Raw genomic sequence first — 15104 nt, forward strand, 5'->3', positions numbered from 1 at the left:
CAACAACTGATCAGAAAGGACATGAAAGTGAGAACATGCCTTGGCAAGGAGCTAGGATGAATATTTTCGGTAAAGAGGGGGGGTGGGGTTGTGACGCAGCTGTGAAGACTTAGCAGTTGTGGCTGCTACTTAGTGTAAACTTTGGAAACCTCATACAGGTTGTGCGGGATACGAGGTGCTGTTACATGACATAGTAACTGACCTTTTGCAGAGCAACTCGATCCTCGGACTTGCAATTCAAACACATTGTATGTAATCTTCACCATCCACTCGGAGCTTGGTATCAGTTATCGTAAGTAAATTATTCCTTCTATTTTAATTCTCGTTCCTTCTTCACATATGTGAATTGTAACGGAAAGTCTGAAGAGTTCGAGATTCCTCCAGTTTCAAAGGATTCCCGCCGAGGCTGTAACATGTTAGAGCTACTGCACTCACTACATTGGACGTAAGCTTAAAGCAACCTATTCTGTTAGCTTTAAGAAATGACAGTTTCCACAAGTTGCGAGCAATGGTTCTCAAACATAGACCATGAAAGAAAGAATCTGCTAATGAGTTCTAAAGCTACCGTCGACCGGGAACATTTTAACATACTGTTTGATTAATTTATTTACAACGTATAAACAAACCTTGGGTTTTGTCACGCAACGCACTCGCAAGAGGTCTCTCCACAAGAAATGACGGAGTTCTAATATTCAGAACTCTTTAGAATAGCAGTAGCTTATTAATTACAATTGATTGAATTGGAAATTTAAAAGCTCTTTGTTCGCTTAGAAATTTTTCTTTCGCAAGGCTTTGTGAGCCCTTACTATACATTTAAGGTCTTGAGTCTAAGGAGTGACTGTTTTAAGTAAAAATCTCGAAGTTTGGTAAACATCAGATTTATACAACTGAGACGATAGGTTTTCCTGGTCTTCAAGACCTCAGTGGTGTTCCGACTTTCGCATGCTTGATTAAGAAGCAATTTTCGTAACCCACTGAGCTTTTTTCTTGAAAAGGACCACTTCAGAATCTCATCAACAAGAACATGTAATAATTTTTTCTTCATTTACGTCTATGTGAGTCTAGTTTGACTTAGATCTAGACTTGATACGTCACCAAATCCGCATCTTAGGCAAGACTATGTGAAAACGACTCTAGTTGTAGGAAAGAGTCGATTCTGGCGCATACCATGATTTTATCGGCAGCCTTCAATAAGTTCTTAGATAAGTTCTTGAATAAGTTCTCTGATAAAGGTTTTGAGCAAGAACCTATCGAGCTACTCCGATAAAATCATTGTTTGTGCCAGAAAGGCCTTTTCCTACAACCTACACACACTAAAATGGTTGTCACGTTATCGTGACGTGACATGACGTGACCGTGAAAGCCGTCAGGAGGGTTGACAAGAGCCGTGCATTACATATCACTTTGATAAATCAAATGCTCTCTCGTGTGCCTCGACAAAGGCATCGACATCGGTAACAATGACATGACGATGACGAGAATGATAAAGATAAAATAGGAATAACGTTAAACTATAACGATACCGACAATGATAGGGATAACGTGACGATGACAAATTCAGTGACGACGATATTTTTAACAAAAACTGTAATTGCGACGAGAACAACAATAACAAAGACAACGATACCGTTGACGATAAACGAAAGGATAAGGAAAAGACAAAGACAGCAACGACAACTATAAGGATAGTAACGATGATGATGATGATATTTGTTTATTAATCGTCATTGCAAAATTATGAAAATGAAATGCCAACCTTAACTCAGTTCTGTGTTGTGTACTCTTTACATCGATAGTTACGAGCAAGAATGACGTACGGCTGGCATGGACAGGCGTCACAACCGACAAGCTCTTAATTCACCTAGAGGCGACTGCCTCGATGAATGTGAGTATAAAACATAGGGGACATCGCATAAGTGTGCTGTGTCATGAAAATTCGACTAAAAGAGTTTAGACTATACTGGTAACCGTGGCATTTGGGAAAGAAGAATTAAGAAGCGCTACCCCCAAATAAGCACCGCAGTTCCGATATGATGTTTAAATATTCCATGAATTCTTTTACAAGCTTTGATCTTATGTGTGTATCAGTTGAATATCTTGAGGGAACTAGGTGCAAATCTTTTCCAATGGATAGATTCAGACTTAGAAGAGGCGTATTATCCCACGGTGGAGCTCGTGGACTCACATCAAGAAGGGGTAAGTGGGATCGAAGTTGAGGTAATGCACTGGTCGCCGCCGAAAATGTCCTCCCCAAAGTAGGATGCCCAAACTCCTAAGGCCGTGCTTAAGCCGCGAATTCCCCACATCACTCGTTCCTATCCTTCGTATATTCAAAAGTAAAAAAAAAAGGAAACGGCCTGAAGGGCGTGAAAATGCCAGTAGCCAATACGCGGTTGGGTTTAGTTTGTTTAAGAGGGTGGAACGAGTTTTATGGACCAGTCACAGAGCGAAATATAATAAAAACCAATTCAATAATAGATTACTTTCAATATCCAAATGATAATTGATTTGAAAGGAGTTTACGTTTACTTCATTGGGAATCGTGTAGCCGATGGAGCGCCTCAAGTGTTTTGTAAGACTTGAATCGAGTGTTTAGATAATGACTTGAATTGTTTAAAGGGGCCTTAGATTAACATTCACAAATTAAAATCATTGAAAAGTTCATAATTACCAAATGAACACAAAAGAAAATTTTCATCAGATATTATTCCTCCTCCAATTTCCGCCCGAGTGCCCTTTAATTTGTTAGCACTAACATAACTATTACAAAGAAAGCCATCTAAGAGCGACGTGACGTCTCAATTAAAGGCAAACCCTTATAACATATGGTTGTCGAACCATACGGACAGGTTGATTGGAAACTAATTTGAAGATGATCAAGGTATGAATCAAGTTTTATATCGAGCCACTGGAATTTCTGGACGCGATAGAAATGTTTTTAATTTCACAAATAGCAATAACGAGTTACTTTCTTTGCGAGTGAAAAGACACACGTATCTTCTAATCACTGAATACCTTATTGATAATTTGGAAGGCTAATGTTCCAGCGAAGACGTCACGAGCGCAATTATGATAATTGAATCCTTTATTATCACACGGAAGATTTTTATGTAGCGTCGGTAGTATTGTCGTACTATGGATCGTCGGGGCCGTAAAAACGGTTAGAGAAGCAAAACGTGATTAAAAGTTGGTGAAGGTATCAAGGAGAGAGAAACGTCGCAAATGAACAGAAAGGTGCGATATTGTAGTATTCATTCGGATGGGTACTATGTGAATCTATCATGACTTGTAGTTAAACAGCGTTACCTACTGATAGTCACGCGAAACCAAGTCTGACATAGGTGTTAATTTGACTTAATACCGTCTTTGTGGTTGGGTAAATTGCTCGCTGTTTAATTTCCTTCTTGGTGGTTTATTTGAAATCAAGTTCTTGAACAGTGTTTCGACCATCAACGAACGTAAAGGTCACTCAAATAGTGTCCACACTGGTTTGTTCAGTTAGTTCTTTCTTGAAAGAGGAACCCTTGTCACTATACGTGATCAGTTAATCAGTTGTGGGTGTTAGTTCGGCTATCAAGTAGAATTCTCTCCAATTAGGAGGTCTTTCTCCTCAAAAACTTACTTTGTTTGATAGAGAAAGTAGTTGATCTGTTGAACAAAAGATGAAGCGGGACCATTATGATAACGACTGAGAGCCGCATGACGCTTTTTGTATTTACTATTGGCAACTTACGTCCAGCTGCACACATTGAAGTTGTTAGTTGGGCATTTTTCCCGCTCTATGACTCATTCTTAAGCTTGAAAGATAATGCCATTACTGAGAGGACAAGAGCTGAAAATGTTTCCACAAGTTTCAATTTCAGCCGCTTGAGTTAACTTCAATGGAATTTTTTAACTTTCAGAGACTCTTGTTTACATTACGAATTGTAAAAATAATAAAGATATTGACTAAAAAGTCAACTGTCCGTATCGAGGGGTCAATACCGGAGCGACAATCCATAAAAACATGGTATACGTCATAAGCTCAGATTGTGCTGTGTTTAAAAACAATTTTAAGTGCTGCCTAGGAAACCAACTTTTACCATTAGGCTGGATGAGTTCCAGGTGGAAATTGCTGTGGTGAATCACAACAGAATGTCTTTAATCTTCACAAGTACCAATTTCTTTTTAGTTTATGCGCGATTTCATGGATAGTGCTTGACCGCGACTTAACCTTGTAGCTTAAGTTTCTTTCTTATTGCAAGATGGACTCGTCAATTTCGCGACATAGCCGACTCCTTGAACTCGAGCAATCTTTTTTAATGGATTTTGAGCTAGAATTTTCAGTTTAAAACCAAACAAGCTGGTTTGACTTGAAACAGATAACGAAGTTTAAGCGCAAAATGAAGGAGAAGTCTTAAGTGATGGCATTGGCATTTTTAAAGTACTTTTAGAATATTTGATATGATATGGCCTGAATGGTCGGTTGCTATTTCATGCATGTTCTAAACAACGGGGATGTCTATGTCTTGGCGAAACTCGACTTAAGTAACCAGACATCGCGTGAAAAAAAATACTTGTTTTCTCGAACTTTTTCTTGTTCTTGTACAGTGTAGTGCACGAACAGATGTCCAAGTTGGATTTTAAACAACAGCAGCAATAAAATGGCTCAAAATCCATGATGCTACTTTCAAGGAAGTATTTAGAGTTGAAATTTGTATTAAGGTGCAGTTACAATACCAGTCTCCCTTCATTCAATGTAGTACAGTCACTAAAAACAAACTGCGATATTGTACTAAGGAAGAGGAACTGAAAGTAAGGTCGTTAGGAATAAAATTGCACTCCATTTTAAAATAAAGCAATTTCCTGAGTGCTAATGTGTCAAGCACTGTATCGCTAATTGTAGTTGTCTTAATTTTCTGGCCACATCACACTGATGTTCAAATGGTATCATAGATTTCTTGGTGCCACTGAGTACAGATCATCGTTCATTTACATATATAAGATCTTCTCTCTTTTATCAGTCTATCTTTTTGGAATTAACTGCCCTAAATTTCAATTGATCGTGCATCGTTGACGTGTGATATTGTGAAATTAGGCACACTACAGCGCTTACTTTACTCTAATTACATATCACAGAACATCGTGTTACGATTGCTATAGGCGATCACATGATATTCTTTGGAACACTTTAGCAATTCATGAAGAAAAGAGTTCCTTTCCTTTTCATACGAGGTAAACTTGTCAACAATCCGGATTAATGATGAAATATGTCATCTATAGTGCACTTGAAAGTGATGCAAGATTACGAATTTGTCGTGTCGTTTTCGTCCGACAGCGTTTTGTCTAGCGACGATGACTTCATGTTGGTTGTAACTTTTTTTTCGTTTTTATGATATTCAGCAAGAATCATTTACGCCCTAAACTGGCCAGGAACAGATAGAAATTGCGTAGCCAAGTGAGAGGAATGGAACTCAATGGAGGTAAGATTTTTATCTCTTTATTATTAAGCTGTATTTTTTTTTTCAGGGTTTTATGATTTCCGCGATAAAAACTATGCAATCAAAGTAAACGTCAGATGTACGTGTTCAAATTCTTTGTTAGTACTGGTAGTCACCTTTAGGCCCTCGAAACAAAAGGCGAAAGCCAATATGTCTTATCACAACTTCAGATGGCAAAAGAAAAGGTTGCTGAAGATAGTGATAGAGACAAAAGATAAGCTGTCCAAACACATTGGGTTAGTGTTTTCCGGGGCACACAGAGACATCATTATGTAAGAGAAAACTGATCCAATAGAGGAAAGAGGCAAATACAGGGAGCTTCCTCAAGCTAACATCATAGGATTAAAAAAATAAGGCAAAATGGAAAACGATTTTGAAGTATGTTGACGGAATCTTCAGCGTTAGTGAAAATGAGCAGAAATATCGTGAACCCTTTAACTCCCACGAGTGACCAAGACAGAAAATCTCCTCACAATATCAATACAACACCCAACAGACAAAGGGTGAGAATAAAGGAAATCATCAGCCAGGAGATCATTAGTTGATTCAATGCAATACCAAACTCTCCAAACTAGTATCATACTGAGAACTGTAACTGAACTGATAGAAAGGAAAAAAAGAAACTGAAGAAAAAGAATTGCTGATAGAGAGGAAATTACTATTAAGATCTTGGGAGTTAAATCAGACAGCAAACGAACATTTATATTTCACCCATTGTTTTCGAGGAAATCAGTTTGAATCAAAAGGTTTGCAAGTTAGAGATGAAAGTTCATCTACATGATATTTTCTGTACCTACCGTAACAAATATACACATGTTTGTTTTATTACTCTGGACTGAAAACTCCAGTAGCCCGCGATGGGTCTTAACCAAACAGTACAGACGAATTCTCAGGTTTAAAATGCCAGATCATGATTTGACACAAAATAATTCCTGAAGTGACGTTCCTTCGGTGTTGATGTGAAAGTTTTTGAACTGGATTGCGTGCTATGGAAGCCAGATCTTTTCTCTGCATTGAACGACATTTTTTCCCTCTCAACAAAGATGGTAAAGCTTCATATTTGAATTCTGTTAGAATCCTCTCTCACAATAACTTTGGCACTGAATTCGAACTCCCTAACGTCTCAGATCTATTTCGTAATTCTCCCTTCTGGCTGCTACCAGCAGTTTTCTTTAATATGATTTTAAGTACCCTCCAGCTGATACGCATGTATATTCTATAACCTAACTACAGGCTAGTATATCGACGTATTAAGAAGATGTTACGTTTTCATCACCTCTGTAATTCAGGGCTCTTCAAGACAACGTTACATTGCATTTTCGTTTTTACCAATCGGGTGAATTTGTCTTTTACAGTTTCACGTAATGGCCACATCAAGCAACAAAATCTCAATAAATTAGAGAACGAGAAGGTAAAAAACTCAACACTCACCATCTCAGATCAAACTGACGAGGAAGAGGAAGGAGACCAAGTTACACCTCTGCCTGGTTCAACTGTGAACCTTGATATAGTGAGTTGGCCGCCAGAAGAGACAGACCCATCAGGGCAAGTCCGCGTTACAGTCATACCGTCGGCTCAGGTTTGTGTGTTATAAAGCCTTTCTCTCTATATATAGTTTTTTACGTTTATTCAGTAAAGTACGTCAGACAATAAGGAGGACTAAAGACGCTGCTAGCGTCAAGTGGACTAAAATAAATCTTTGTATGTTTGTCGAAGGACGAATCTAGAAGAAAATCCCGGTATTCAACATATCAGCAATCTCCGCCATCACTTATTCCTCGACCAGAAAATCACCTTTGTCTGGCAATAACTGCAATGGTCTGTTGCTGCCTACCCTTGGGTGTGGTCGGATTCATTTGCGCGCTACAGGTAAAATATCCCAGCGGTATACATACTCGTTTTCTGCTGTTGATACTTTGATGGGATTGTGTTTGATATCTGAAGTAGTCTTAAATGAAACGAAAAGAAGAAACGTGAGGCTATGGGAACTGAGCCTTTGGGCTATAGCAACAAATCTTCATACAAATTTATGCGCTATTTTATTTCCAGTATCCACATTCTACCACAACCTTTTTTTTTTTCATAAGAAACAAGGTAATTTGACAAGATCAAACAACGACCGGGAAAGAGAATGGGTACCAATTTGCTTCCACTACATTTTAGAACCACTCCAAACATAATTACATTTGTCGTGACTACGATTAATAGATTTGTGATACGGTCTGTTGTGTTTACCCTATCACAGGTGGACAGAACCTACGATGATGGAAACCGAGAAGGTGCCGTGGAGAAATCGAAAAATGCCAAGTACTGGAGTATGACAGCAATTGTGTTTGGCATGCTGGGAATAATTGGGGTGTCGTTTTATGGGATATTCTTTCATCTCGTTCCTTCTATATCATAGCCTTTGCGAGCGGTTGACGGTTGACTTAAATTTCAGGCGAGACAAATTTTCACATCTCGCGAAATAAGCATGAGAGTTTTTAATGATGCTCAGCGTCGAATATGCTACAATCAAGCTGAGTCTCTGTTCAGCCCTGACTTGGAAGAAGGACTATGGGAGAACGGTATCATATCCTGAATTTCTTCCTCGCAATCCTTTCACCAGCAACTGTCTATGTGCTTGAGGATGGCAGAACCAAGGACATGGTGTAAATCTATCTTAAACATGAAAGAATCTACGATCACAGAAGTAAAGAAAAACGGAAGAGGTTGTGTTACGGCCAATACAAAAAAGGGGGTGGGGTGGTGTTTTGGACAGCTCAAGACTATGATAGGCGCACCTCTCCCCCTGATCCAACTGCTCAGAGTCAGTTGGATCGAGAAAGTGACAGAATTTTATTTTGATTTTTAATGTCTTTGCTGCATGGATTCATCCTTACTGATACTCCAGCTTATCGAGACATGGCTGAAAAATCCATGTCGCTAATCACTTAGTCGACCGTAAGCAACGAGGAGAGAGCTTGGCTCACACTCTTTGTTCGTGAAGAGGAAACAAAAAATTTTATACAAAGCATGACTACGGACTTCAGTTACAGAGCGAGTTAAGAAAGTCAGAGGGTGAATTTTTATAGAAAATACTGAAGACAGACTTGGTTGCCTCAAAATCCTACAAAACCCTTTGTAAATAACTCGGCTCGAAAATTCTTCCTTAATAATTATGAAATTTTGCATCAGACCATAAAAATGAGATGTCACGGTTATAGTTAGTCTCCTTCGCAGCCGTTGGGGAGGAGCGTTGCGTGACGAGCCTAAAAACGGCTGCGAAGGAGACTAGGTTTTAGTTTGAAGTAAGGCGTTCTTCATCAACCCCTTGACCCCTAACAGTGATCAGCATTTAATTTCTCCCTAACAGTGATCAGCATTTAATTTCTCCCTGCAACATCACCCCTGAATCACACATTAAGGTTATGAGAGTAAAAGAAATGATCACCAACTAAAGAGGCTCTTGATTGTTAAACAAACACTCCTTGTTAGCACCTAAGAAAATGTATCAAGGACAGTATGAAGAATGTAAATGCTGATGTTAGGGAGTAGTGGGTTAAGAGAAGTCGTCATTCTCTCAAACACGATTTCTTAACACAACAGCGGATCCAGACTTATCTAATACCGCAGTTCAATAATACTGCATCATACGTATCTAATACCGCAGTTCAAAATATATGAACTTCATATATACATTGTATCTGATCCAGACTTAATTAAAATACGGTGGGACCCCGTTTTTAATCATGTTGGCATTTGTTAAGGTGGCAGCGGTAAAGCACCAGGAAGATTGAGTTTTGAAACGACTTCTGGTTGAAATTAAAAAACCGCTTAATGAACGAGAGTTTGTCATTTTGTCAAACAAACAATGTGATATAAACCTCTGTATTAGACAAAGAGATTTTCCTAACCGATACAATACCATACCTATGCTGTGTGATTTCAGTGCCTTAACGATGTTATCGTAACGCACTATGGGTTTAAAAAACAATAAGATGAATAATTTAATCCTGTTGAGGCTAACCCCACGGTGTTTTGAAGCGGGTAACTGTCGATAACCTCTGATCTAAGTCTCCTGTCAAGGCATATACATATAAATTTTCATAATGCATACCGCTGAACGAAAATATTGCTTTCAATTAAAAGCTGTAATTGCATGAGGTCACGACATCACACTTCGCTCGTAAACTTTGTTTTGTGTGAATACTCGATTAGACTGGACAGCCGATTTTTGTAGCCGATTGGCTAAGCTAAGCGAGAAACAACTTTTTATCTCACTGGCACGTTTCCACAGCGTCAGGTACGTGAAAAGGAAAGCAGGTTTCTGCATAAGCTTACTCATGATATTGCATCACCTAGTTGTCGATTGCATTCACGATTGCTGTTTAGCTACCTGCCTGTTGAAACCTATAGTTTTTCAAAGCATTTCGTTCGAAATGAGTGAAATTTCTCAAGAACGAAGCTTTGCCTCACAAAGCAACGAATTTAAAGCGCCCGAGGCTCTTTTCAAAATACAAGGCGCTGTCAATCGATGCTATGTAAACAGATTAAAGAAACTAATCATTCGATACCAAGTTAGCGGTACCTTATCGTTTGAGCTTTGGATTTTGAATAACATAAAAGTTATGTTTTATTTTACACCTTTGGGGGAGATCCTTTTTAAAAGCTGAAAGTAACCAAAGTGCCGTTTAAATTTTGCGAGAAAATAAACGCTTGCGTGACATTTAGACGCACCATGTCCATCGTACAAAATTTGGAAGTCGATAATTGCAACGATTTGTCTTTTCTTTGACCTATGCTTGGTTTTTTTCGTATATTCAAAAGTAGTTTTAGCAAGCTAGTGTGCACTGAGAAGATCTTCTGGAGCACACAAAAAATTTCTTTGTGATCGTTAGTCCGGATTTGTGATTCGAAGGAAATTTGCATATTACGTGTACGAGTCCTTTCAAAAGCAAATGGAGTTTGACTAATGGTCGTGGGTTGTGGGTCGTGGGTCGTGGGTACAAGTCGTGGGTCGTGGGTGCGGGTAAAAGTCGTGGGTGTGGGTAATACAGATTAATTAATGGTTAAGAGCTCATATAATAGCACCACTACTAATAATAAATTACTGTTATAGATTTTGTAGGGGAAAAGGGTTTTTTCGTGATCGCGAAGGACCCTTTGGCTGGTTTTTTTCTCTCGTTAAACGTGATTTGGTTATATTGCCGTGAACGTTGAATCGCCTTTTCTTCATGGAAATTGCGATATGACTAGCTTTTTTCACGAAACGTGACTTGAACCGTTGTTATTTTTCTTTTCCAAAAATTTATCCTTTAAGCGTCTCAAAACAAGACGTGAAACATGACTGTCATTAGCTACCGTGAAGTAATGCAATACTTCTCGACGAACAATGAAATGTATATTTCTCGAGTACGTCACATTTCCGGCAACTCTGCCGAGTCTGGTCTTTGTCAGATAAGAAATGAATCGTTTGAAAAACTATTAGAACCTCCTCTTTATTTATTAATTTACTTATTTCAATAATTCTTCATATCTAGTTTATTTTATGATTCAGAAAACGACCTGGCTAGTTAAATGGACGAAGAAAAATTTTAAGATTGTACTTGGTTCTTCGTTTAATTCTTGTCACCGATGCCAGTTGTCGTGACCAATTTAACATTGGCTTGTGATTTCCGGTTATCGATTATATACCGCACACTGGATACCAGAGGTTTTGTGTTTTCGAGCCTTGGAAAACCTTGGAGCCAACATATCCAGACCTGCAACTAACGTTGCAACGTTGCTATGTATATATCGGCTTATCTTGCAACAGTTCGCTGTTTCACTTCATTTTTTTTCTTAGTTGCGTGGTAGATGGTACGCGATACAGAGATGACAATTGATGAAGCATTCGGTTCTTTGTCTGAATGTCATTGATCAACACAAGCTTTATTTTCCCTAACCAGCAGAGGGATATACTGTTACTTTTACTTTTATTTTTAACCGGCACTGAGAGCACAATTTAATTTTAATTCAAAAACAAGGCCAATAGCCGTGTTTCTGATCCTCGTTTTATATCGAAGCTTCTTTCATGTTCTGAAAACGTTGCTCTTTTAATTAAGATTAACACTTCTCTCTTTTCAATGTAAGATTATTTTTTGTGTATTGATCAAGGGTTTGACCTGAACAAAACTCCTCAAACTCTTTGGAATGACCCTCATTTTAAGAGATGACATCATCCTACAAATAATGGCTTTGTCTTTGGTTTAACTTTTCTTTTTGGGTGAAATGAATTAATTCTGTTGGATGAAATCAATGAAATATTAGGCTCACTAAACCGAGCTGATACAATGATAAGGGTTGTATAATATTTATGTATTATTATAACTAATATTTTAGATGATTATTGTTATCATTTGTATTAATCACACCCATGACTTTTACCCACACCCACACCCACGACCCACAACCATTAGTAAAACTCAGGCAAATGAAATCGGTGCACCCAAAAGTGTTACATTTCACCCCACTAATCTCCTCTCAAAAAATCATTTTGTAACACGTTAATTAATTCGATAGGTTTTCGTGATAATGGGCAGTGCTGAGGTGTGACTTGCTCTTCCGCTAGAGGGCTATAGTTTGTGTGGCACGCTCTCAGTCCGTAAAAAAGCGAAAACGCAGTGAATATAAAACAGAGGGGTCACAAAGAAATGAGCAGCCGTTTACTTCATAATTACATCCGCTGGTTTTCGCTCGCTCGCCTTTTAGTTCGTTTCTACGGACTGAGGACCTGGAACCCGGATGTGACTTGTAAAGAGGGCTAGGAAAGAATCACGATATTAACGAAGACTTTGTTGTCTATTTTGTCGTAGTATTGACGTGAATCGCATCTATAAAACGCTATGAGTAACTTTAGCTGGTGGAGGAACTTGCTGGGTCAAAAGCTAACAGATGAAGAAATGAAAAACATAAAGTACCCAGCAACAGAACTCTACACTCACGTCACTTTCAAGACGATTCAAGCTGGAGCGCTACTAGGTATGGTCATTATTGCTCCTGTAGTTCGCCTTACAGCTGGTCCTCGCACTTTAGTGGCCATCAAAGAGACAGCTCTTCGGTATGGAAGAAATGGAGCGGTCATTGGGATTCCTCTGGGACCTCTCATGACTTATGCAAAAGCTAACAGTGGTGCAGGCATTGATGATGATGGAATGTTTGATCGTGCATACAGAATAAGGTAGATAGATTTCAATAATTGATGTTTATTAAAAACTAGATTATTGGATAATGCAATTCAAGACTTTTTATTGGCTTAGCCATTATGGTATATCAGCCAATATACCATAATCTACAAATATGGTAAGCGTACGTGTCAGCTTAAAATTAAAAGGGAGCTAATAATTTAATAAAATTTAATAATTTAATTTAACGTTTTTAATAAAACAATGATTCTACTCGCGCTTGTTGGATATGAGATGATTATAGCCAACGACGCGCGTAGCGCCTCGTTGGCTATCTATCATCTCATATCCAACGCGCGCTCGTGGAGTAATTGTTAAATATGCATAGCCTTTTTTTTTTAAGATGTTTAGAAATCAAGTTAACCCTGCAACCCCCTTAGAGTGACTATCAACGTAGTTCTGGTTATGATATCACCGCCGAATCAAAGACTTATTTGGTTATGAGAATGGTGGAAATGATCGCCATCTAAACCGGGTGTGGATTGTTAATTAAACAAACTCTCCCCGTTAGAGCCATAGGTAATGTTAATGTGCAGAGAATAACGTGTTAGGTTGTAAACGGTTAAAAAAATGTGTGCGTTTTTTCCAGTTTTCTGAAAATGAAGTTATTTCTTGACCTTCACAATTTCCTGTCTCGATAATTTCTGGTTTGATTAAGTGTGTCATACTCCGCCATACATATTCAGCTATGAAGTGGAGTAGGACTTGCTGAGGGGACAAATGGGGGTAAATTCAATTATTTTTACTTGTTTGTACTCGGTACTCCACTGCGTTTGAATTAGATTTGATTACAAAAATACTCAAAGATTTATTCTACTATTTTTGATCTAGGTATAACCGGAACCAAGTTCGAGTAGATCAAGCTTCCATTCTAGGATCCGTGGGAGGTGCAGCTGGGAACTTGTTGCTAGGGGGCTCAGCTGTGTCAGGTGCAGTTGTAGGCCTGGTCGGAGGAACCATGGCAATGGGTCTTTACAACACAGTTGTTGCCGAGAGGCATAAATGAACTTGAAATATAGAAGCATCAGGTGACGATGGGAAGGAAAACTCAGTGCTGTCAGGGGTCATGTTCATTTCCACTGTAATTATATAAATAAAAATTTACTGACCGGAAGCAGTAACATGTGGTATGAGGTTTTTGATTTTTTCGTGTTTATCGTGAACTGGCTTTCTGGTAATCTATGTCTTTAAAGTAGAATGTCTCAACTTTTATTGCAGTTCCAGTGCAAGGTTTAATGATATCTGAAGTCAAACTAAGAGTACATTCAGTTACTTAACAACTATTCACCAAAGTGGAGGTGGTTAGTGGTGGATATTTACTGAGCCGCAAAGCGGCAAGGTAAATATCAACCGCCAACCACCGACACTGAGGTGAATAGTTGTTTTAGTATATACTAAAACGGTGAGATAATATACGCCACCAAAAATTAATTTGAGTGATTTCTTCGCTTGTCCCGGATGCAAAACGGGACGCCATTTTTTCCCGAGTTGCTCGGAGGTAAATAGCAAAGGATATTCGGAGTTTGACTAGCCAATCAAAGCGCGCCTTCAACGCTATCCACTGTTTTAGTATATACTAAATAAAGATGATCGCAGTAAACTCATTTTATCATACGGCGAGAGGAATGACAGAATGAAAAGTAGGGAAGAGGGGCTGACGAATGATACGAATAAACCAAGAATATCTACCTTTCTCTATTTGTGTTTACAATGCTGGAGGGTTAAACTACAACAAGCGCAGCTTTTATACTAGTTTTTATTCATACTGAAAAGCTCCCTTTTCCCCAGCCACACACAGAGGCACTCTCATCAATGATCATAAACGTGTCCGTTGATAATGGCGCGCGTGTCAGTTTTGGGTAATAATTCTTTGGGAAGGGTTTTAGGTGCATATTAATCAAGTGATTATTGCATTTGAACCTAGTTTAGGGATCCATTTTTTTTTTCGGCGCTGTGTTGTAGTAAAGTAATGGTAGTTTTCTCTTGAACTAAGGGGCCCATCCCTTCACAACCTATCCTGGTTTTGTCAGCACGGAGCAGCGTGGAATATTGCCACTTCCCCATTAACCGGATGCAAGCTACGCCTCCCAGCAATTGTCAGTTTTCCTTAACAGTTCGTCGGCCAAATTCTGGGAGAAAGCAAAGTTTCATGCCTAAGAAGATAACGAACCAGCCAGGAGATCTCGGTAACTTTACCCTTTCCTATGATATTTACGAGAAGAATTCGTCTGGAATTCAAGAGCTTAAGTCGTGATTTCGCGATCATTTCCTTTACTCCCACGATATTGTTGGGAAGAATAATAGGCTTATCACTCTCTAAAGGATTAACGGCCTCCAACGAAGACCATGGAATGAGAGTGTGATTCTTGGCTCACAAATCTTTTATTTTGCATGTCTCGTTTTCTGATAATTTTCTTGT

General features: G+C 38.7%; 2 protein-coding genes across 8 annotated transcripts; both read left to right on the plus strand.

The window, feature by feature from the left end:
- Positions 1 to 202: 202 nt before the first annotated feature.
- LOC111324358 (uncharacterized) lies at positions 203 to 9214 on the plus strand. Of its 7 annotated transcripts, XM_022927902.2 has the most exons (7): positions 203 to 292; positions 1797 to 1885; positions 2135 to 2196; positions 5383 to 5462; positions 6836 to 7059; positions 7197 to 7349; positions 7726 to 9214. In XM_022927902.2, the coding sequence occupies exons 4-7, from the start codon at positions 5447 to 5449 to the stop codon at positions 7882 to 7884; spliced, it is 552 nt and encodes a 183-aa protein (XP_022783637.1). In that variant the 5' UTR covers positions 203 to 292; positions 1797 to 1885; positions 2135 to 2196; positions 5383 to 5446; the 3' UTR covers positions 7885 to 9214. The 7 variants fall into 7 exon arrangements, with proteins under 7 accessions (XP_022783637.1, XP_088595534.1, XP_088595532.1 ...); XM_088739408.1 differs by lacking the exon at positions 2135 to 2196; XM_088739406.1 differs by lacking the exon at positions 203 to 292 and having other exon boundaries at positions 1422 to 1885; positions 2135 to 2217.
- A 381-nt stretch (positions 9215 to 9595) lies between these two features.
- On the plus strand, positions 9596 to 13806 carry LOC111324337 (uncharacterized). Its single transcript, XM_022927875.2, has 3 exons — positions 9596 to 9765; positions 12317 to 12681; positions 13517 to 13806. The coding sequence occupies exons 2-3, from the start codon at positions 12347 to 12349 to the stop codon at positions 13689 to 13691; spliced, it is 510 nt and encodes a 169-aa protein (XP_022783610.1). The 5' UTR covers positions 9596 to 9765; positions 12317 to 12346; the 3' UTR covers positions 13692 to 13806.
- Positions 13807 to 15104: the final 1298 nt, after the last annotated feature.

Source organism: Stylophora pistillata, chromosome 1, assembly GCF_964205215.1.
Source record: "Stylophora pistillata chromosome 1, jaStyPist1.2, whole genome shotgun sequence".
NCBI lineage: Eukaryota > Metazoa > Cnidaria > Anthozoa > Scleractinia > Pocilloporidae > Stylophora > Stylophora pistillata.

Excerpts from the sequence above, each read along its gene's own strand:
- LOC111324358 (XM_022927902.2), top strand. Across the intron at positions 7,060-7,196 it reads CAGTCATACCGTCGGCTCAG|GACGAATCTAGAAGAAAATC; the intron begins GTTTGTGTGTTA and ends TGTTTGTCGAAG. Across the intron at positions 7,350-7,725 it reads GATTCATTTGCGCGCTACAG|GTGGACAGAACCTACGATGA; the intron begins GTAAAATATCCC and ends ACCCTATCACAG.
- LOC111324337 (XM_022927875.2), top strand. The coding sequence starts at position 12,347 with ATGAGTAACTTTAGCTGGTGGAGGAACTTGCTGGGTCAAAAGCTAACA. Across the intron at positions 12,682-13,516 it reads GATCGTGCATACAGAATAAG|GTATAACCGGAACCAAGTTC; the intron begins GTAGATAGATTT and ends TTTTTGATCTAG.